Source organism: Euprymna scolopes, chromosome 37 (genome assembly GCF_053919585.1).
Source record: "Euprymna scolopes isolate OS-2025 chromosome 37, ASM5391958v1, whole genome shotgun sequence".
NCBI classification, from domain to species: Eukaryota; Metazoa; Mollusca; class Cephalopoda; order Sepiida; family Sepiolidae; genus Euprymna; species Euprymna scolopes.
Window position 1 is genome coordinate 2,975,435 of NC_136518.1, and position 21,863 is coordinate 2,997,297.

At 35.2% G+C, this 21,863-nt stretch overlaps 1 protein-coding gene across 2 annotated transcripts; it reads left to right on the forward strand.

Annotated features, from left to right (window-relative positions):
• The first annotated feature begins 1,279 nt into the window (after nucleotides 1-1,279).
• On the forward strand, nucleotides 1,280-15,758 carry LOC145261037 (uncharacterized). 2 transcript variants are annotated; one of them, XM_080119183.1, is made up of 3 exons: nucleotides 1,280-2,993; nucleotides 7,707-7,808; nucleotides 13,679-15,758. In XM_080119183.1, the coding sequence occupies exons 1-3, from the start codon at nucleotides 2,205-2,207 to the stop codon at nucleotides 13,973-13,975; spliced, it is 1,188 nt and encodes a 395-aa protein (XP_079975309.1). In that variant the 5' UTR covers nucleotides 1,280-2,204; the 3' UTR covers nucleotides 13,976-15,758. The 2 variants fall into 2 exon arrangements, with proteins under 2 accessions (XP_079975309.1, XP_079975310.1); XM_080119184.1 differs by lacking the exon at nucleotides 7,707-7,808 and having other exon boundaries at nucleotides 1,289-2,993.
• The last annotated feature ends 6,105 nt before the right edge of the window (nucleotides 15,759-21,863 follow it).

The following is a 21,863-nucleotide window of genomic DNA, read 5'->3' on the forward strand; positions in this document are numbered from 1 at the left end:
ACCCATCTGGTACTGGCCAGCCTCAGCTTAATAAAGCATTGAAATTTTCGTCACTGAAAAATAAGTTATTTTGGCCTGTTTGGTCTTCCATAGTTTTCTTATCAAACTCAGACGTAAACAGTGTCGATTTGAACTCTAGATTGACGCGAAATAACTGGTTACCTATATGAATAAGTGGAATTATTTGAAATCCAGGTACTTATATTATAATATTTTTGCATATTCTCTTAGAAAATCATCCTAAATCTTAGTTAGACAATAAATAAATAAATTAATTATTTCAAAAACCTTTTTGGTGCAAGTCTATTATTGGGCCGAAAATGAAGTCGGTTACATGGAAAATCTGCAAAAAAACAATATAACGTACGTACTTGTCATTGCATGTACATGTCATATTCCAAAAATCACGTAAATCGATCAAGTAGTTTTTTTTTTATTTAAGAAAATCAAATATTAAAGCACAGTTAATCGAGAATAAGTCGAGCGCCATGTTGGATCGACACTATGTCAGCTAACGCCACCTAACAGCCAAATGCGATCCACGGATCAAAGAAGGGGGAGATAATTGACATATTTATTTATTTTTTTATTTTTTATTTTTTTTCCTGAAATGCCGAAAACAAACTTTTTCCTATTACAAATACAAATTAATAAAGTAACAATAACGACTTCTTTTCCTTTTTAGGAATGTCCGATTCAGTTATTTATTTGAAATAAAATGTCCGAATCAGTTATTTATTTGGAATGAAAAAAAAATATAAACTGATAAAATAAGACAACGACTTCTTTTCCTAAGAGTCAACAAATTAATAATTTCAAATACTGATTTCATGTCCCAATCAGTTTTTTTTAAATAGACTTTAAGCGGACATGAAAAAAAGGCGATTATCTCCCTTCTTTTATCCGTGGATCGCATTTGGCTGTTAGGTGGCGTTAGCTGACATAGTGTCGATCCAACATGGCGCTCGACTTATTCTCGATTAACTGTGCTTTAATATTTGATTTTCTTAAATAAAAAAAAAACTACTTGATCGATTTACGTGATTTTTGGAATATGACATGTACATGCAATGACAAGTACGTACGTTATATTGTTTTTTTGCAGATTTTCCATGTAACCGACTTCATTTTCGGCCCAATAATAGACTTGCACCACCTTTTTTTTTAAATATTTATTTACGTTTTTTGTGCAAGACAAAAAATGTCAATTGTTAACTTTTGGGGAAAATTTAACATTTAAAATTTAATTAAAAATAGTAGAAAAAGTTTTACATTATTCTGTTTTCTATATGATAAAATTCAGGGTTTTATCTTTCTGGAAAAAAAAAGTTACTCAGAAATAATGGATTTTAATAAATGTAATTTCGTTTTAAAAAACAACAACAACAACTTGATTTTGCGGCCATTTTTGGCGGTGCCTACACATAAGTTATCAAATTTACCGAATTTTCATTACTAATGATTGTCCAATTTCTACTGTCGCTCTTTAACCTTTATCCTTGAGTGGCCTCTTGGCCTTGATAATGTGGTGATGCCAGTCTAAAAAAAAAAAAAAAACTCATGGCTTAGAACGGGAGATAGCCCAGTTCATGGAGTCGAGTAAAGGGCGTGTGTATAGCTTCAAATTCTGCGGTGAAACAGAAGAACGACGGATCGAAAACGAGACTAAGACGAAATCGCGTGGAAACCGAAGTTCTCGCAGGATAGCAATATGAAGTTTTTCCTTTTTTTTTTTTTTTTTTTTTTTTTTTTTGAATGCCTAAACGGCTAAGTTTTTTCAATAAAGAAAGATCAAGAAGGGAAGAAATAAGAAAAGAAGACTATATAAAAAAAAAAAAAAAAAAAAACTCGCACAGAGATGAATGAAAAGGAGGCACGAGGTACCGGTGCTCTTAAAGTATGTGTCCCTTGTTAAAAAGGGAACCCGATCTGGAGACATAAGATATGTTTAACGAAAAACAAAACAAAACAAACAGGATGCGAATCAAAAACTCGTATTGTACAAATTCTTAGGAAAAGATCACTTGTTCGAACATTATTGTATTTTCTTTAACAAAATCACGTGAAACAGCGCTAGAGTTTTTTTTTTTTTTTTCTTAGTTTATTTTGCGTGTGGTTTTTATTTTATTTTATTTATTTATTTTTATTTTTGGAGAAAATGAAACTAAACGTTTAGAATTTTGCTTTCACCTTTAAAAACAAAAATGGCGTCTCCCGAGGTAGAAACCCTTCTCGCTCAACAAAAAGAAGCCGTCTACATACTAACCAAAGATGGTTTGGCAGCGTATAAGAGATATTTAAAGAAATTCGGCATTTTGGAGTTTTTAAACAAAGAGGAGAAAGAATATTTCGTCTCCTTCAAGCGGGAAGATTTCTCTGATGCTGACGAAGACGACGATTCCTCTGGTTCTGATAAACACAACGATTCCTCTGATTCTAATGAACACAACGATTCCTCTGATTCTTATGAATACAACGATTCCTCTTATTCTAATAAACACAAAAATCAAGTGCCTTTGAGTATACGCGTCGGAATGCCAATGGGTAGTGGCTTTGGAATACCAATGGGTGGTGGGTTTGGAATACCAATGGGTGGTGGATTTGGAATACCAATGGGTAGTGGCTTCAGAATACCAATGGGTGTTGGCTTCAGGACAGCAATGGGTGGTGGCTTCGGGACAGCAATGGGTGGTGGCTTCGGGACAGCAATGGGTGGTGGCTTCGGGACAGCAATGGGTGGTGGCTTCAGGACAGCAATGGATGGTGGCTTCGGAATACCAATGGGTGGTAGCTTCCAAACACCCTCCCCTACGACAGAAATGGTATTTTCTCCAGGTATCACTGATAAAATTTGCCAGATGATAAAAAATGCTTCCCGTTCAATCAATATTGCTGTATTCATGTTTTCGTATGGGTTAATCTTTGAGGAAATATGTAAGAAAAAAGTTTCCGACCGGAGGATCGATGTCATCATCTTAGTGGATAAACTCAAGGTAAGAATGGCCGATACTTGTACAGTTTAATCGACATTAAAAAAAAAATGAAAATATTAAAAAAAAAAAAAAAAAGTTATATTGTACGTACCCGTTATGGAATTAAATTCCCCGAAAAAAAAAAAAAATTCGGATGACGTACGTTAGTGAGGCCGGGCGTCACTGAGGCCTCCATCGCAAAATAGGCACCAACTAAAGTGTTGAACACATCGCGTTGCAGGGAGCGTTCGTTAAAAAGAAAAAAAAAGATGATAGTTAGAATTTTTTTTTAATAAGCAATTTTCAAGTTTTATCATCTGACATACAATTTCTAAATGAATAATGAAAATTGGTGCAAATACAAATTAGCACTTGTGGCGATAAACAAAAATAAAGGAACACCTTCATCGTGTACCTAACAAAATTATAACAAAGATTAATTATTAATTGCTGTTTTAAAAAGATAAACAAAGGTTTTAAGGTACTCATGCAGAGAGTGATCCGTGCTGAAATAATAACGTTATTATTTAAAAAGCCATTCTTAACATGGGAAGGGGAGGGTGTTTTGTGCCTATTCTGTACTTTAACCTTACAATTTAATAAAAAAAAACCCATAAAACTTTAATTAAACGTGGAAATACAATTTAAAAAATAGCGCAGATCACTCTATGCATTAGCACCGGTTTTAAAAAATCATTAAGTCGCTTCTGCTTTTCCATAGTTTGTATAGTTAACACAAGTCTGACGTCACGGGAACATGCGCTCCGTTTTTCACATTGTTTTGGAGAGACCTAGTGTACCTACTTGTCACGGTATGAAGATGGTTGGCAAATCAAACTTTCATTTCAATGTTGTTGTTTTTTCTCGAAAAACAGTGAAATTTTATTTACTTGAATAAAAAAAAAACCTACTTGATGAAAACACGACTGTTTTGTTTTAATAATTTTATCATTAACAAATAAAAAAAATAATTTCAATTGTTCAAAAGAATGATGACATTCGTGGCTTATGTGGAGGATACCCTTTTCTCTTCTCTGCAATCTCTCTCCCACAGAAGAGACGTTGCGAGCCTGTCTTTGTTTTATCATTATTTCCATGGCAAGTGCTCGTCTGAGCTCCAATCTCTGGTCCCACCTTGCCAATCTTTCACGAAAAACACCCGTCCAGCAGAAACCACTGAAATTAATTTTCCCCACTCTTTATCTGTGCCTAAATCAAAACGTAGATTCCATGATCAAAGCTTCTTTCTTAGAAGTGTACGCCTGTGGAACTCTCTTTCGTTTGCCTGTTTCCCACCTGACTACAACTTGGATGTCTTCAAGTCCAACATAAACAAATTCCTGACAAACCGCCCCCTTAAGTAAGACACTCTATCAAATCTCCAATACTAAAGATTACTACGATACTATCCCATTGATTACTGTACACGCAATTATCCTTATCTCCGAGTGGCTTCCGAGCCTTGATAAGTGGTGACCTCCATGTAAAAAAGCAAAAAACAAAAAAAAACTCAAAAATTGCTAATTAAAAAAAATTCGGGTTTGTTTTACTATACATCAATATACATGGTATAGCTGGAAATGTCTTCTCAATTATTAAATCATTTCTTTCTGATAGGTTCATAAGAGTAGTAGTTGAGGGGCAAAAATCAGAAACTCACAGTATTAATGCCGGTGTCCCTCAGGGGTCCATCCTGGACCCAACTCTTTTCCTGATCTACATTAATGATCTTCCAAATCACGTCCTTACATCATTTGTAGACATTTATGCTGACGACACTACCATTTATGGTAGCACATCTAAGACAGTAAACAACCAAGTTCTCTTGGATTCTCTCTCCTCTGATCTTGAGCACGTAGTACAATGGGGAAAGGAGTGGCTGGTTACTTTTAATGCATCTAAAACCAAGCTTCTCTCTTTACATCAGCAACATTCTGATCCACATCTGGCATCAATTAAAATGAATGGCTCTCGTCTTCAGGAGGCCTCAAGTTTTGACAAGCTTCTGGGCTTGACCATTACTCCTGATCTTAAATGGAATACGTACATCAAATCTGTTGCCAAGGTCGCTGGAAAAATGGTGGTATCTTTCTATCGACCCGGTAGATATCTCACTACTGATGCAATTTTCTATCTATATGAGCCAGGTACGTCCAAGGATGGAATACTGTTGCCACATCTGGACAGGAGCTGCTAGAAAGGACTTGTCCTGCCTTGGTAGAGTTCAAAATAGACTTCATAGCCTCGTAGGAGATGACCTTTTCTCTTCCTTGCAACCTCTATCTCACAGAAGAGATGTTGCGAGTTTGTCTCTGATGTATCGTTATTTTCATGGAAAGTGTTCGACTGAGCTTCAGTCTATAGTCTGTCCTTGCCAAACTTTCACAAGAAACATTCGTCTAGCAGAAAACACTATCAATAATTCCCCCTACTCTTTATCTGTGCTTAAACCTAAACGTAGATTCCATGAACAAAGCTTCTTTCTTAGAACTGCACGCCTGTGGAATTGTCTTCCGTTTTCCTGCTTTCTGGCTGACTACAATATAACATGGTAAGTTTAGGAAAAAGAGTTATAAATAAAAAAAACTAGACAAAATACTGTAAGAAACTCGCTCAATATATGTTATCGTGACATAGGTTGACATATATTCAGTGGGTTTTTAACAGTATTTTGTATATTTTTTATTTTTAACTCCCTTTCCCAAACTTACCATGTCAAAGCGAGAATCGGGCACCATTTTAAATTTTCCAATACATCGGTAAACACTGTGTTTTTCGAGCTGAATAAAGATGTTACATTAAATAAAAACACTAGAAAATTATCCAGTTAGGTAGAAAAGTAACTTATCTTGCCTTTGATAACATTTATTTGTTATATATTTGTTCTTTTTGACAACTTTTTCGAATCTATGTGTACAGCAATACAAACCCAAAAATTCTAACTATAATTTTTTTTTATTACAAAAGCGCAAGTAAAATATGACTGTGCACACACGCATTATTTTTTGTTTAATGAACGCTCCCTACAACGCGCTGCGTTCAACATTGAAGTCGATGCCTATTTCGCAATGGGGGCCTCAATCCTGTACATCCGCCAAAATTTCATTTAATTTTATCAAGTAGTTTTTTACAATGGGAAAAAAAAAAATTTATGACATCGAGCAAAAGGTATGTTTCGATTTTTAGACCATGGCACCCCTCCCTTCCTCGTGGTCTAAAAATTCAAACATAGCTACCTTCTGCTCGTTCTTATAGTGAACCATTTATACCTACCAATTCGCTTTGTCTAGAGTGTGTAATAAATTGCGAACAGACGGGCTTACCTGACAAACGCTCGAGGTGTGCACTCTGCACAGCGGGCACGTCCAAAGAAAAATGGCAAGATGGCGGCGGCCGGTTAATATTGCCAAGTAATCACGCAAAATCTCGTGTTCTCTCGCACACACGAGAGTTCAGCTTAGCATAAAAACGGGTCACTGTGAGCAAGAAGGGAGAAGGAAAAACGTAGTCAAGACAAAGACGACGCTTCTGACGACTGAGAAGAAAAAAGAAGAGAAAGAGCAAGAAGTAGAAGAGGAAGAAGAGAACGATACATGAGAAGACGAGGTGTGTGCGGTTTTGAGTAAATCGAAACGGACAGAAAAACAACTCTGATTACATAGAGCAAACACGTAGACACAGAAGAAGCTGTGTACAGTAGTGCACACATGCATGAAGTGGAACATATGCAAATAGCACATAACTTTGGTACGCATGCATTTCCTGTGACCTTTGACATAGCCTTCCGTTTCCTTTCTTTTCTCACCGTTTTTTTTTTCACTTGGCACCAAGCGGTGCACACATAAACATATGCACACACCATAAACATGCATCATCGCGTGAGGTAAGGCTTACACATATTTTTTGTATATGGACATTGTTACCTATAAGCTAATACGGTGTTGGAAAACATGCTTTATATATATTTAAAAAAATTGTTTTTCCGTTGTAAAAAAACAAAAAAAAAAAAAAAAACACTTGATCAAATTAAATGAAATTTTTTTTTTTTTTTTTTTTTTTTTTGGGAGAACTTCATTCCATAACGGGTACGTACAATATAACATTTTTTTTATTTTCATTTTTTAATACTTTGATTAAACCGTACACGTACGGAATAGGCAGACCTGAAGTATCGCACTTCACTTCCTCCTCCCTGTTTTTTTTTTTTTTTCATTTTCATATTTTTCAATTTTCTTAGTAGATTATTATCAAATAAACAGCAGTCTACCTGATTTTTATAAATAAAAATGAAAAAAACTTAATATAAAAGTTTCTAAATTTTTTTTTTTAAATTACATTTTCACTCCAAACAAGGCATAGTGCCACTTGGATGTAGGGGGCTACTATCAGGGACACAATTTGAAGGAATACTATGTAGGGAGTTGAGCAGCAAGATGTTTGTTTACATTACACTTGAACGTCTGCATGTCAGTACAGTTGGGGAATCAGGAACCTGGAAGGGAATTCCAAAGTCTAACAATTCTAAAGAAGAAACTATCAGAGTAGAAGGCTTTACTTACATCTAGGGATCTCGGGTTTGTTTTACTATACACATAGATTCGAAAAAGTTGTCAAAAAACAAAAAAAACAAATATATAACAAATAAATGTTATCAAAGACAAGATTAGTTACTTTTCTACCTAACTGGATAAGTTTTTTTTTTATGTTTTTATTTAATATAACATGTTTATTCAGCTCGAAAAATATACAGTGTTTACCGATGTATTGGAAAAAATATACAGTGTTTACCGATGTATTGGAAAATTTAAAATGGCGCCGGACTCTCTGCTGAACACGGTAAGTTTGGGAAAATGAGTTAAAAATAAAAATATAAAATATAAAAAATAAAATTTTATATATATATAATAAAATAAAAATAAAAAATATATACAAAATGCTGTTAAAAACCCACCGAATATATGACAACCTATGTCGTGATAACATATATTGAGCGAATTTCTAACAGTATTTTGTATAGTTTTTTTTTTTTTTTTTTTAACTCGCAGTAGTAGAATTGAGTTGTCGAATTTTTATCATAGCTTCCTTCAGTCTTGATAGACTATGGATAACCGCTGTATGAGTAGGTGTATCAGAAATTTGGAGGAAATTTTGACACCCCTAACAGAAAACTGCGAATAAAATATAAAAAACTCGTAATTTCTCTTTTTAAAGTGAGTTATTTATTTTCTGTATGGAATATACTTTCAAAATAAACTATTAAAGTTGTTTGAAAAATAATAGAAATATTTTTTTTTTTTTTTTTAAAATAGCGTTTACAAAATGTTTACAAAATTGCTGGCGTGCCTTCATGCAGCCATTTTTTTAAGTAATAAATTCAATAGAATTTTACGAGTTAAATATTTTTCAATTTTTAAACTTTAAAAATCTATCAAAATTTTCTATTGCTTCAATTTTTACGATATTTTCAGGGTCAATGTGAAATTTTATGCTCTTTCCAATAAACCAAATATAATATTTTAGAGAAACTTTTTTTTTTCATATTCACCCCCCCCCCAATTTAGAAATGTTTATTAAAATTTTAATAATTAATTTATGTGCCAAAGTTTTATACATCGCAAATTGAAGATAAAAGTTCAATAAAGAAAATATTCTAATTTAAAACAAAAAAAAAAAACGAATAGGATTTTGGAAATTTACCTGTAAAGTCCAAAATGTAAAACCTTTTTTTTTTTTTTTAAAAAAAAACGTTGATTTTTTTTTTTTTTTAAATAAAAGCTCAGCTCATGTTATGCTTACATCGTCAAGTAAATACCAGAGGCTGACAGCAAATATTTCTATTTCATTGAATGCTTTCTTTTTTTAGATATTTAAAAAAAAAAAAATTTAGTCGATAAAGAAGTATTAAAATATATCAATCAAAAACTCGTGTATTTTATTAAAAGAATTTAAAAAAAAAAATCGATGAAGCGAGCGCATGTTTTGTTCTAGGGGAATGTTCATTTCCTTTTTAACTACGGAGGATGAAAAATACTAATTTTGGTTAACACACCCAATAAAAAAGAGACATTATTTATATCCCTTGGACTTATCCGTATTTCATAAATTTAATTTTAGCAGCAGCAGCTCTTTACAGCTTCGCACAAAAAACATTGCGAAAATGCGATTTTCTACGACCCTTGCTTTAAAAAATCCTTTTATTTAAAAATACATGGAATTTAAAAGGGTTTGTATTACTGTACACATAGATTCGAAAAAGTTGTCAAAAAACAAATATATAACAAATAAATGTTACCAAAGGCAAGATAAGTTACTTTTCTACTAAACTGGATATATTTTTTGTGTTTTTATTCAATTTAACATGTTTATTCAGCTCGAAAAACATGCAGTGTTTACCGATGTATTGGAAAATTCAAAATGGCGCCCGACTGTCTCTTTAACACGGTACGTTTGGCAAAAGATGTTATAAATAATAAACTAGACAAAATACTATTAAAAAACAACCGAATATATGTCAACTTATGTCACGGTAACATATATTGAGCGAATTTCTAACAGTATTTTGTCTAGTTTATTATTTATAATACTTTTTCCCAAACTTACCCTCTCCGAGAGAGAGTCGGCCGCCATCTTGAATTTTCCAATACATCGGTAAACACTGTATAGTTTTCGAGCTGAATAAACATGTTACACTAAATAAAAACACGAAAAATATGTCCACTTTGGTAGAAAAATAACTTATCTTACCTTTGATAACATTTATTTGTTATATATTTGTTTTTTGACAACTTTTTCGAATCTATGTGTACAGTAAACCCCAAAATAAAAATTAGGGTTTGAATTACATTTTTCAAGTAGTTATAAGCTTCGAAAAATAGTAAGTTGAATTATTAAAGTTCTGATCATCATTTTTAATGCCACTTTCTGATACACCTACTGTATGGGTGCCTATGTATAGAAGTATTTTGACAAGACTTGCGCAATTTCTAATCACATCTCTCCTGAGTCAATGTTGTTAAATACCAATGGCAAGTCGGGTTCAAGACGACTGAAAACAATGCTGAACTAAGAAGAGAAAACATACAGCGCCTGAAATTCCCAAAATGGTCACCCCTGGTACTAGCCAGATTCAACGAGAATCGATATGTGAACGTGATTATGCCGTATATTTAAATTTGAACACATTCTCAGTAGTCGAATTGAGTTGTCGAACTTGAATTTGAACGCATTCTAAAAAACATGGCGACTCACTCACTACTGCCATCTCACTCATCATAAAATTTGACTAGTTTATATGGTTTTTGGGGTAATCATGAAGAAAGAGAGAGCCTGTTTCCTGCGTTTGCCTATAGGTGGCGTTAATGTCTGTCCGCCCAGTTACGGAAGCACAAAATGTATATAATGGCACCGTTGAAATAAAAATAAATGTTTTTATTATATTTTAATTTTAAACATGTTTTTTTTTTTTTTTTTTTTTTTTTTTTTGCAAACATATTTAAGTTTTATTTTGTTTTGTTTTCGCAAACATATTTAAGTTTTATTTTTCCAAACATTTACGTTTTGTTGCTGGTTTATTTTCAAACATTTACGTTATTTTTGTTTTAATTTAAATTTTTTTTTTTTTTTTTTGCAAGCATAAATTAAATGTTTTTGCTATATTTTTCTTTTAAACATATTTATGGGTACAACCGTTTTTCCGCGAGTATTTTTTACGTTCTTATAATAAAAAAAGTCAACGTTTTTTCTTTTATCTTTTTTTTTATGGACCCCCCTCTTTTTTCTTAATTTTTCTGGACTTATTTTACTTTTTCCGCGAGTATTTATATATATATTTGAAAAGGGATATTGTAAAACCTGAATATTACTTGAAACTACTATAAAAAAATTTTTTAAAAATAGCGCGGTTCAATAAGTGCATAAGCAAACTTTTCTAAAAGAAACATATTTCAAAAATATTTAGTTTATGCCTGCAAAAAACAACAAAAAAAACCTAAAAACAAAAAAAAACGTAAATGTTTGAAAATAAACTAGCAACAAAACGTAAATGTTTGGAAAAATAACACTTAAATATGTTTGCAAAAACAACAACAAAAAAAAAAAACAAACGTAAATATGTTTGAAAAAACAAAACAAAAACAAACTTAAATATGTGTGCAAAAAACAAACAAACAAAAAAAAAACATGTTTAAAATTAAACATTTATTTTTATTTCAACGGTGCCTGGTGCCATTATATACATTTTGTGCTTCCGTAACTGGGTGGACAGACATTAACGCCACCTATAGTCAAACGGAGGAAACAGGCTCTCTCTTTCTTCACGATTACCGTTTTTGGAATGTGACATCTTCGTTCCGTGACGAGTATGTAAATATAAAGTTTTGTCCGTATTTTCTGTATTAAAAAAATTTTTTTTTTTTTTTGTTTATAATTCGAATAAAAGTAAGGGACAAAACTCCGTAGATAATATAAATAAGGGAGAGAACTCCGTATGTAACAGTTGAACTTGCAACAGTGTAAATTGATACGCAGCAAGAGGTTCGTGAGACACCTCGGAGGCTGAGTAGGGAAAGAGGGTTTGTATTACTGTACACATAGATTCGAAAAAGTTGTCAAAAAATATATATATAGCAAATAAATGTTATCAAAGGCAAGATAAGTTACTTTTCTACCAAACTGGATATAATTCACGTGTTTTTATTCAATTTAACATGTTTATTCAGCTCGAAAAACATGCAGTGTTTACCGATGTATTGGAAAATTCAAAATGGCGGCCGACTCTCTCTTAAAGACAGTAAGTTCGGGAAAAGATGTTATAAATAATAAACTAGACAAAATACTGTTAGAAATTCTCTCAATATATATTACCGAGACATAGGTTGACATATATTCGGTGTTTTTTAAATAGTATTTTGTCTAGTTTATTATTTATAACACCTTTTCTCGAACTTACCGTGTTTAAGAGAGAGTCGGCCGCCATCTTGAATTTTCCAATACATCGGTAAACACTGTATAGTTTTCGAGCTGAATAAACATGTTACATTAAATAAAAACACGAAAAATATGTCCACTTTGGTAGAAAAATAACTTATCTTACCTTTGATAACATTTATTTGTTATATATTTGTTTTTTGACAACTTTTTCGAATCTATGTGTACAGTAATACAAACCCGGGAAAGACGACTGCCACAATGGATGAGGGAGTACAAAATGCGATCTATGGATCAGGACAGCATGTTGTTTTAAGTTAAGGAAACAGAAATCTTACCACATGTTTGTCGGCCGAGGTCAGGCAATAAAGAGGGATTAAAGATGGCCCCTGTGGGTTTATAAGCTGTGGTCTTGCGAAATCTTGGGAGAGATAACTCCGTATGTAACAAAAATAAGGAAGATAACTTCGTAGGTAATAAAAATTTAAGGGAGATAACTTCGTACATAATTTTTTTTTTTTTATTGCAATTTTACTCCAAACGAGGCACATTGCCACTTTGCTGTAGGGGGCTACTATCAGGGACATAAGCTACAGGGGTACTATGTGGGGAGTTGGGCAGTAAGATGTCGGTTCACGTTACACTTGAACTTCTGCATGTCAGTACAGTTGGGGAAGCAGGAACTCGGAAGGGAATTCCAAAGTCCAGCAGTTCTGGGGAAGAAACTACTGAAGTAGAAAGTTTTTTTTTTTACACAGTGATCACCACTTATCAAGGTCCGTAAGCCACTCAGGGATAAGGGTTGTTGCAAGTACATTACGTTAGTGTGGAGATTTGATGAAGTGTTTAATTAGGGGGGCAGTTCATTAGGAATTTGTTAACATTGGACTTGAAGACATCCAAGTTGTAGTCCGGAGGGAAGCAGGCAGACGGAACAGAGTTCCACAGGCGTGCAGTTCTAAGAAAGAAGCTTTGTTCATGGAATCCGCGTTTTGATTTAGGCACAGATATAGAGTGGGGGAAATTTTTCACAGTGGATTCAGCTAGACGGGTGTTTTTCGTGAAAGATTGGCGAGGGGGGACCAGAGATTGGAGTTCAGACGAGCACCTGCCATGAAAATAACGATAAAACAAGGATAGGCTCGCAACGTCTCTTCTGTGTGAGAGGGGTTGCAGGGAAGAAAAAAGGGCATCCTCCACTAAACCACGAAGTCTATTTTGTACTCTGTCAAGGCATGATAGGCTGTTTTTGGCAGCTCCTGCCCAGATATGGCAACAGTATTCCATCCTTGGACGTACTTGGCTTTTATATAGATAGAGAATTGCATCAGTAGTGAGATATCTTCTGGAGCTCTCTTACATCTAGGGATCTCAACTGTGAAGGGGTGGGATTTTGCTTCTTGTCGGGTTAATTAAAATAATAAGGAAAATGACGTTGTAGATAAAAGTGTTGTCTTATGTTAAGGGAACAGAAATCTTACCACGTGTGTGTGTCGGGTGTGGTTTAATAAGCTGTGGTCTCGCAAAATCGCGCCACACACATGCGGAAGATAGGCTGTATAAAAGCAGCCTGAGTTGAGAAGGAGGGGGGAGGTTGATCTTTGACGATTGTTGGATTTCCAGACACGTGTTTGGAGGACCGCTGTTCTGTTACGACTTCTCACAACTTCGTCAGCAAAAGAACAAAAGTAAGGAAGATAACTCCGAAGATAATAAAAACACATTTCTATTTTCACCTTATTAAATGTTGAGTATTAATTTTTTTTTTTTTTTTTTCTTAGTTTGACGAATTCCTCAAAATGGCGCAGAAGGTAATCAAGAAAACATTTAAAAACAAAAAACTCGGCATCAAAGTCTCGGACATCACAAGAGAAGGAAAGATGCCAGGAAAGGCCCACGAAAAATATATGATTGTCGATGGATCAAATGCATTGACCGGCTCGTTTAATTTCACCTGGTCTGCTGAAAATGTCAACTATGAACAGGTGGTCATATCTGACAATGTGGAAAAGATCGTGACTCCGCTGTTATCTCGATTTGAAAACGTGTCAACACAACTTAAATATCAAATCTTGTAAGACGACCCATTTGACCATGTAACATGCAAAATTTTAAAAATTCTATTTTTAATAATATCTATGAAAAACAAGGCCGATAGCCATTTGTTGCGTGCTTTCGTGTAATGAATGAATGTGTGAATGTAGGATTGACATGAAATTCTTAAAGATAAACTAAAATGACCGAAAAATGGGCTGAAATGACTTAAATAAATAAAAAGTAAATGACTTAGAATGACTTTAATGAACTTAAGGATGAATTGAATGACCTTAAGAAGTACTTGAATGCTTAAAAAGTAACTGGAATCCTTCAAAAACAACTTGAATAATCTGGAGAATGACTTGAATGGCTTTGAGACTGACTGGTTGTAAAGTGGGTGATCAGTTTACATTAAATTAATACAGAAAAGTGATCCCCCCACTTTATATCACAAAAATTATTTGATTTAGGGAATTTGAAACGTTATATTAGCTATGTGGCCAAGGAAAAGTTACAAACATAAGTACAGAATTTATTTGTTCCCCCACCGAGCAAATTAGGCACAAGGCCGATTTTAACGTGAAGAGTGAAGGGGAAATGGGGACAAACTCCCCGGGGAGTAGAGGAGCTGGATAGTGACAATTGGTATGGAGGGTTGCCCCGACATTGACCAAGGTTTTATCCGTGGGGTCGCCTCCACATAGGGTCTTTGCTTGCAGTATCTGCCGGAACAGATACTACACTTTGAGATATTAAATTTTTTATTCACAGGAAAAAAATACAATAGGGAAAATGAACAAAAAACTTAGGCACAAGGCCAACTCAAAAAGAAGGGGGGGGGATGGTGAGGTTGGTTGATCCATCTCGTCTCTATTGGAAATTTTAAATGATTTTTCTCTCGGCCAGCATCTTTAATCGTGGTTACCCTTTTAAATTTGTATTTATGTGGGTGGGGGGTTAGGGTTAGGGTTGGGGTGCGTCTTCCTACTTAAACCTAATTAAAAAATTTTTTTTTTTTTATAATATCAAAAAATACAAAAAAGATAGCAACATTGATAAAATTTAAGGCTTAAAAAGCTAAGAACAGCATCTATTAACAACAGACCTTTGATCTTAACCAAAAAGGCCAAGCACAAAAGTGTTATGGACAGACCGACCAACTGACCGACCGACGGAGTGACTTATAGAGTTGTTTGCACGCGACTAAAAATCATGATTTAAATTCAAGATTCTCTCTTATATTTTTATGTATTTTTTTTTTTTTTATAAAAATATCAATTTAATGTGACGTATCTGTGACCTGTTGGATCAAAATTACTACCACAATGCATTATACTCTTGACGAGATGAGGTTTTGTAATTAGTGTATTCATTTTTTTTTTTTTTTTTTTAGTCCTCACCTTCATAGTTGTTGTTTCACCACGATTCGGCCAACTTATCCTCTGGCCTTCTTCAGCTGATTAACCATGATTGGGCTGATGGCGCAGTGGATAGAAGCGTTGAGTCTGTAAGGTTTACAGGTGAGCATTGTCTGTTCCAGTCCTACCCAAAGCAGGCCAGAGGATTAGCTGTCCAAAAACGTGGTGAGACAACAACAACAACAACAACTATGGAAGGCAGTATTTACAGAGGATACAGTTCAGAGACTCAGCATCCCTATCTCGTCGCAGTTAACCACTTAAAGAAGGCCAGAGGATGAGTTGGCCGAAATGTGGTGAAACAACAATAATGGAGATGAGGATAACAGTCCGAAAAAAAAAAAAAAAAAATACACAAATTTAAAGCATCTGTGTAACAAAGAATAATAAATGTCTATTTCTGCGTTATTGTTGTTATCGTTGTTGTTATTATTTTTATTATTATTTATTTCTAGCAAGGCACCCGGTGTTGCCCGGTCATAAAACATGCTTAAACATGATATTTTAATTTATGCAGATTCTCTATTGATTATTATATTGTACCCAATATATAGTACTGATTTCAAAAGATTTAATGAAAAAAAGGACTTGGGTCCCATCAGCTAAAATTGAAAGCTAAACATTTAGTGCTCCAACCTTAACCATTATCACTTGCGATATCGTCAGACTAATAAAAAAAAATCATTAAAATTGAACGAACTAACGCATAGATAATATATTTGCACATCTGTAGAGAAGAATTTTAAGTCGACTTATGCCTGCCAAGTTCCATTTTTTATTTTTCTAATTTTGACCGCTTAGCAGCTATTTTTACCTGCTAAAAATCCATAAAACAAAGGTTCACAAAAAATGCAATCATTTGAACCATCTCACGCTACTCTGCGACTTTGTGTCCCAGAGGGATGCACTTTGATTTGGTTCTTTTTGTTTTACGGCATATCAACCCTTTTCAGGTTATTTAATGCTGAATCCAGTGATTTTTAAGGAAAAATTTTTTTAATAGAATATATATATATTTTTCCAAGTCGGTTTCTATTTAACCCATAGTTGGGACCCTAACAGGTACTACCACTCCGGGTCAGAGTGGACCTGGGAGCAATGGCAATTAAAGGGTGGCTCGACACTCCCCGAAGCCTGCAAGCTGGAGCCTCGCCATCGGATATAGTTTAAGATCATATCCAGGACCGATGCACTTTGAAAAAATGGAGACAGATGCACATACACACAGACATAGTGAGTTTTATAAATTATATTTAACAGCATGGACACTTGATGTTGTCCGGGATCAAATGATGATTAACAAATGTTCCACTCGGCCAATATTTTATTAGCGTTGAAATCAATGAAGTCACACATTTTTTAATCAAATCGATTAATTGCCTGCTCTAGTCGAGGACATACTATCGTGCACGAGGAGGAAGCTTCACATGCCTCCCCTCACTGACTTAGTCCATAACACATTGCACTGTAGAGAATCTACTGTTGATTTTGTAAAATTATTTTTATATAATGGCTTGAATTTAAGTTTAAAATTCAAAAGTCAAGTATCATGGTTCAATTGTGCTCTACACAGAAACATTCATGTCAGACGCACCATTGTCATATAAAAGAACCTACTGTTGATTTTATGCAGTGATTTTTTTTTTTTTTCGATTGTCGGTTTCTATTGCTTATCGGAGGTATTATGCTAAAAATTTATCTAAGAACCCTGCCAGAAACATAAAGTACCTTTATGTGAAATTAAAATTTAAAAAAAAAAATCGACCCAGCAGTTTTGGAGTCCATAGAACCCCCCACACACACACACACACTCCTTACAAAGCATATCGTCACTTGGACATAAGGGGCTACTATTTAAGGCCATGTCTAGGAAAGATTAACAAGATGTTGGTTTACATTACATTTAAACTTCTGCATATCAGTACAACCGGGGAGCAGGAAAGGAATTCCAAAGTCTAGCTGTTCGAAGGAAGAAACTTAGAATAGAAAGATTTCTGGCATTTAGGGACAACAACAGTAAAGGAGTGAGATCTTATTGCTACGCGGGTTTGTCGAGGATATGTACGTCGAGGGGGGATACAAGTGAAACAAGTTATTCAGAACACATTCCATTAAAATATTTGTAAAGCGCACAGGAATGCAACATTGCAGTGATGGGACAGGGGCTGGAGCTTAGTTGATAAAGTGGGACTAATTAGATTGACAACTCTTTTTTGGACTTTATCGAAGAGGGAGAGACTAGTGGTAGATACACCAGCCCAGATGCGGCAACAATACTCTCAGCCGTGAATAGTCTTCTAGCTTGATAGAGAGAACACACCTTCTTTGTAGCAGCCTTTGCAATGTCCTCTATGCATTTGTTTCAGTTCATATTGCCCACAAATGTTAGGCCAAGGAGTTTGAAGGTAGAATTCTCATGTAGGGTGCTATTTGTCATGGATATAGGGGGTTGGAAAGGCGTTTTGTAATTGTCAAAGGAGAGCAGCTTAGTTTTACTTGCATTAAATGTTACCATACATTTGCGGCCCCATTCCACTATAGTCTGGAGGTCATTTTCTAACGATTCTGCCATTGTCTTAGATTTATGTACATCTGTTCTTCCCTCATGCATATTCTGTATCATCAGCAAATATACCCATCTCGGACACAATATTATCAGAGAGGTCGTTTATAAATATCAGGAATAATAATGGTCCAAAGATCGACCCCTGAGGCCCTCCCACATTAATGTTAAGCTGCTTGGATGTACGTCCGTTAATGACAACCTGTATGCTTCTATTGTCTAAGGAGGATCTAATTATATTTTGTATACGTCCAGTTATACCGTATGATTTAATTTTCCTTAGCAGTCCTTTATGCCAGGCTTTGTCAAAGGCCTTTGATATATCAAGGGCTACAGCCCTGGCTTAGCCTGCCTTTATCCAGTACATGGTAAATGTGTTCAGAGATGACTGTTAAAATATCTGCAGTAGAACGACATTGCCTGAATCCATACTGTTTGTCAAAGAGAAGATTTGCTTTTGCAAGGTGTTGAACTAGTACGTGATTTTTTTTTTTTTTTTTTTTACACAGTGATCACCACTTATCAAGGCCCAGAAGCCACTCAGGGATAAGTGCAAGTGCATTACATTAGTGTGGAGATTTGATGAAGTGTTTAATTAGGGGGGCGGTTCATTAGGAATTTGTTAACATTAGACTTGAAGACATCCAAGTTGTAGTGAAGAGTGGGAGGAGAATAATGTGGTGATAATTGAGAGGATCTATTCTTTCACCAGATTCCTTGTACACTGGTACCACAGAAGCCATCTTTCAGCTATTAGGGAAGAAAAATTCAGCAAGGCATTTATTGTAGAGCTTAGAAAGTATGGCGGCTAGCTCAGCTGAGCATTTCTTAATTAGTATAGCAAGGATGAGATCAGTTCCACACGTTTTTGAGGTGCCTAAGTTCTTTATTACTATTATTTTCACACTAGGAATAATCACACAGGCTATCATCAAAGATTTCTCTTTGAGAACAACTTGCTGTGCTCTCAGGAGTTGGAGTGACAACAAGTCTCCCCAGATTTCCAGTACTCTCCACTTCTTTCGATAACCGTTGCAAATGAATTTATGTTATCGTAACAGCCGCTTACCATTGATTTCTCATTGGCACCAATCTTTGGTTTTTACGCGAATTTGGGTGATGATAAGCCTCCCCAAAGTCCTATTTCTCTTTGCATTCATCTAATGGAGGTCTGGCTAGTGCTTTGTCTCCTCAGTCTTTCCATCCTCCTTGATCCCCCCCCCACTTATTTGGTTTGGCGTTAGTTTTTTGTAACACACATGCAAAAAAAAAAAATGGGAGGAAGGTATAAGACACACACACAGACACACACACACACACACACACAGACACACACACACAGACACACACACACAGACACACACAAACACACAGACACACACAGACATACACAAACACACACACAGATACACACACACACACACATACAGACACACAGACACACACACAGACACACACACACAGACACACACAGACATACACAAACACACACACACACAGATACACACACACAGACACATACAGACATACACACACACACACACACACAGACACAGGCACACACACAGACACACACAGACATACACAAACACACACACACACACACACACACACACAGACACATACAGACACACACACACACAAAAGCACATTTATGTTGTTTTCGTAAAATATTACTAATTATTATTATTACTAATAATAATAAACATTATTATTACTAATAATAATAAACATTAAGTGAGGAGTCATTTCAAGTTATTATAATTCGAGTTTCGTTTTTAGATAAACATGACGTCAGGTAAAATTTGGTCGCCATTTTGTTTTGCTTCTGCTTCTTCACATAACGTAGACACTTTTTAAAACGGTTTTCTCAATTTTAGATGCATTATACCAACTGGATTTTGAATGGAAATGATTCCCCGTTTAGTTATATATAATGAAAACGATAGCAAAAAAATTACTTTTAAATATCGAAACAGATTTTTCTCGCGTTCTTTATAAACTGCCACTTAATTTATTATTTACTCACTAGGAGTAGTCACACACTCACACAGTCCATCAGCAAAGATTTCTTTTTGAGAACAACTTATGGCGTCCTCTAGAGTCTGAGTGACAACAAGTCTCCTCAGATTTCCAGTACTCTTCACCTCTTTCGATAACCGTTGCAGATGAATTTGCATTATCGCAACACCCGCTTATCATTGAGTTCTCGTTGGCGGTCATTGGTTTTTCATTAGAATTTGGGTCGCAACAAGTCTCCCCAAGGTCCCAGTCGTCTTTGCACTCATCCAGCAGAGGTCTGGCTAGTGCTTTCTCTCCTTAGTCTTTTCATCTTCTTTGACCCTCCTTACTTATTTGGTGTGGCGTCCAGTTTTTGGTCTCTCACACACACACACACACAGTGGGTTGGTTGGTTGTTTTTGTTTTACGGCATATCAACCCTTTTCGGATTATTTAATGCCAAATCCAATGATTTTGAAGAAAATTTTTTAATAGAATATATTTGTCGTTTTCAAGTCGGTTTCTATTTAACCCATAGTTGGGACCCTAACAGGTACAACCACTCCGGGTCAGAGTGGACCTGGGAGCAATGGCAATTAAAGGGTGGCTCTACACTCCCTAAAGCCCGCAAGCTGGAGCCTCACCACTGGATATAGTTTAAGGTCATATCCAGGTCCACTTACACAGTGGGATCCTGGCACGCAGGGGTTAACTTACAATTATACGGTTTTAGTTTTCTTGATTCCATGTGATGTTCCTTTGTGTTTTACCTCTATAGCATTTTCTGTATGTCCCGTTTGTGCCTGTAGCTCATGCGTGTTGGTCTCCGCATTCAAGGATTTTCCTTAATATTTCAGCTGTTTTCATTACTGTTATCTGTTGTATTTTATCAGCCATCCCTTTGATTCCAATCTCTTCGAATCTCTTTTCAAAGTTTTTCGGCATTGTTCCTAGCGCTCCTACTATTATTGGTGTTATTTTTACTTCCTACATCTTCGATATCATTTTGAGCTCTTTGGCCGGTTCAGTGTATTTTCTTTGCTTCTCCGTCTCCTTGATTTTCACTCTGTGGTCTGTTGGAATAACAAAATCTACAATCTGGCAGGTCGTTTCCTTCTTGTTAACTATTATATCCGATCTCCTTGCTTGGATGAGGTTTAACGTTTGTATATCCATGTCCCATAGGATTTTGTGATTTTCATTTTCAAGTACTTCTGCCAGTTTGTGCTCGTACCATCTGTCCGTGTGTTCAAGATTTTGTTGACGGTTGGTGGTATTTTTTTAACCATTGTATCTTCTCAGCCATCCCTCTGATTATAATTTCTCCTGTTCTTTTTTCAGAGGTTTTTTTTTCAATATTGTTCCCAGTGCTCCAACTATTATTGGTGTTATCTTAACTTTCTCCATCTTTCATATGCCTTTCAGCTCTCTGGCCAGTCCCATGTATTTGCCCCGCTTCTCCGTCTCCTTGATCTTCATTCTGTGGTCTGTTGAAACGGACAACTCTACAATCTGGCAGGACTTTTCTTTCTTGTCAACTATTATCATATCCAGTCTTCTTGCTTGGATGGATTTATCCGTTTGTATATATATACGTCCCATAGAATCTTCTGACTTTCATTTTAAAGTACTGCTGTCAGTTTGTGCTTGTACTATTTGTCTGGATGTTCAAGATTCAATCGTCTACATAATTTCCAGTGTACAACCTTCCCCACTTGATCGTGTTTATTTTTATATTCTATTTTGGCTAGTTTGCTGCTTATTATATGGTTTATTGTTTCGTCTCTGTCCACAGAGTCTACATTTACTATTTTCTTGTGTCTTATTGATCCTTGCGTTATTTTTTGCTGCTGTTATTATGGGTTCGTTTTTTCTGTTTTTTCCTTTTTGTAGCCATGTCCAAGTGTTTTCATTAGGTTCATCTTTTGTCATCCATATAAATCGTCC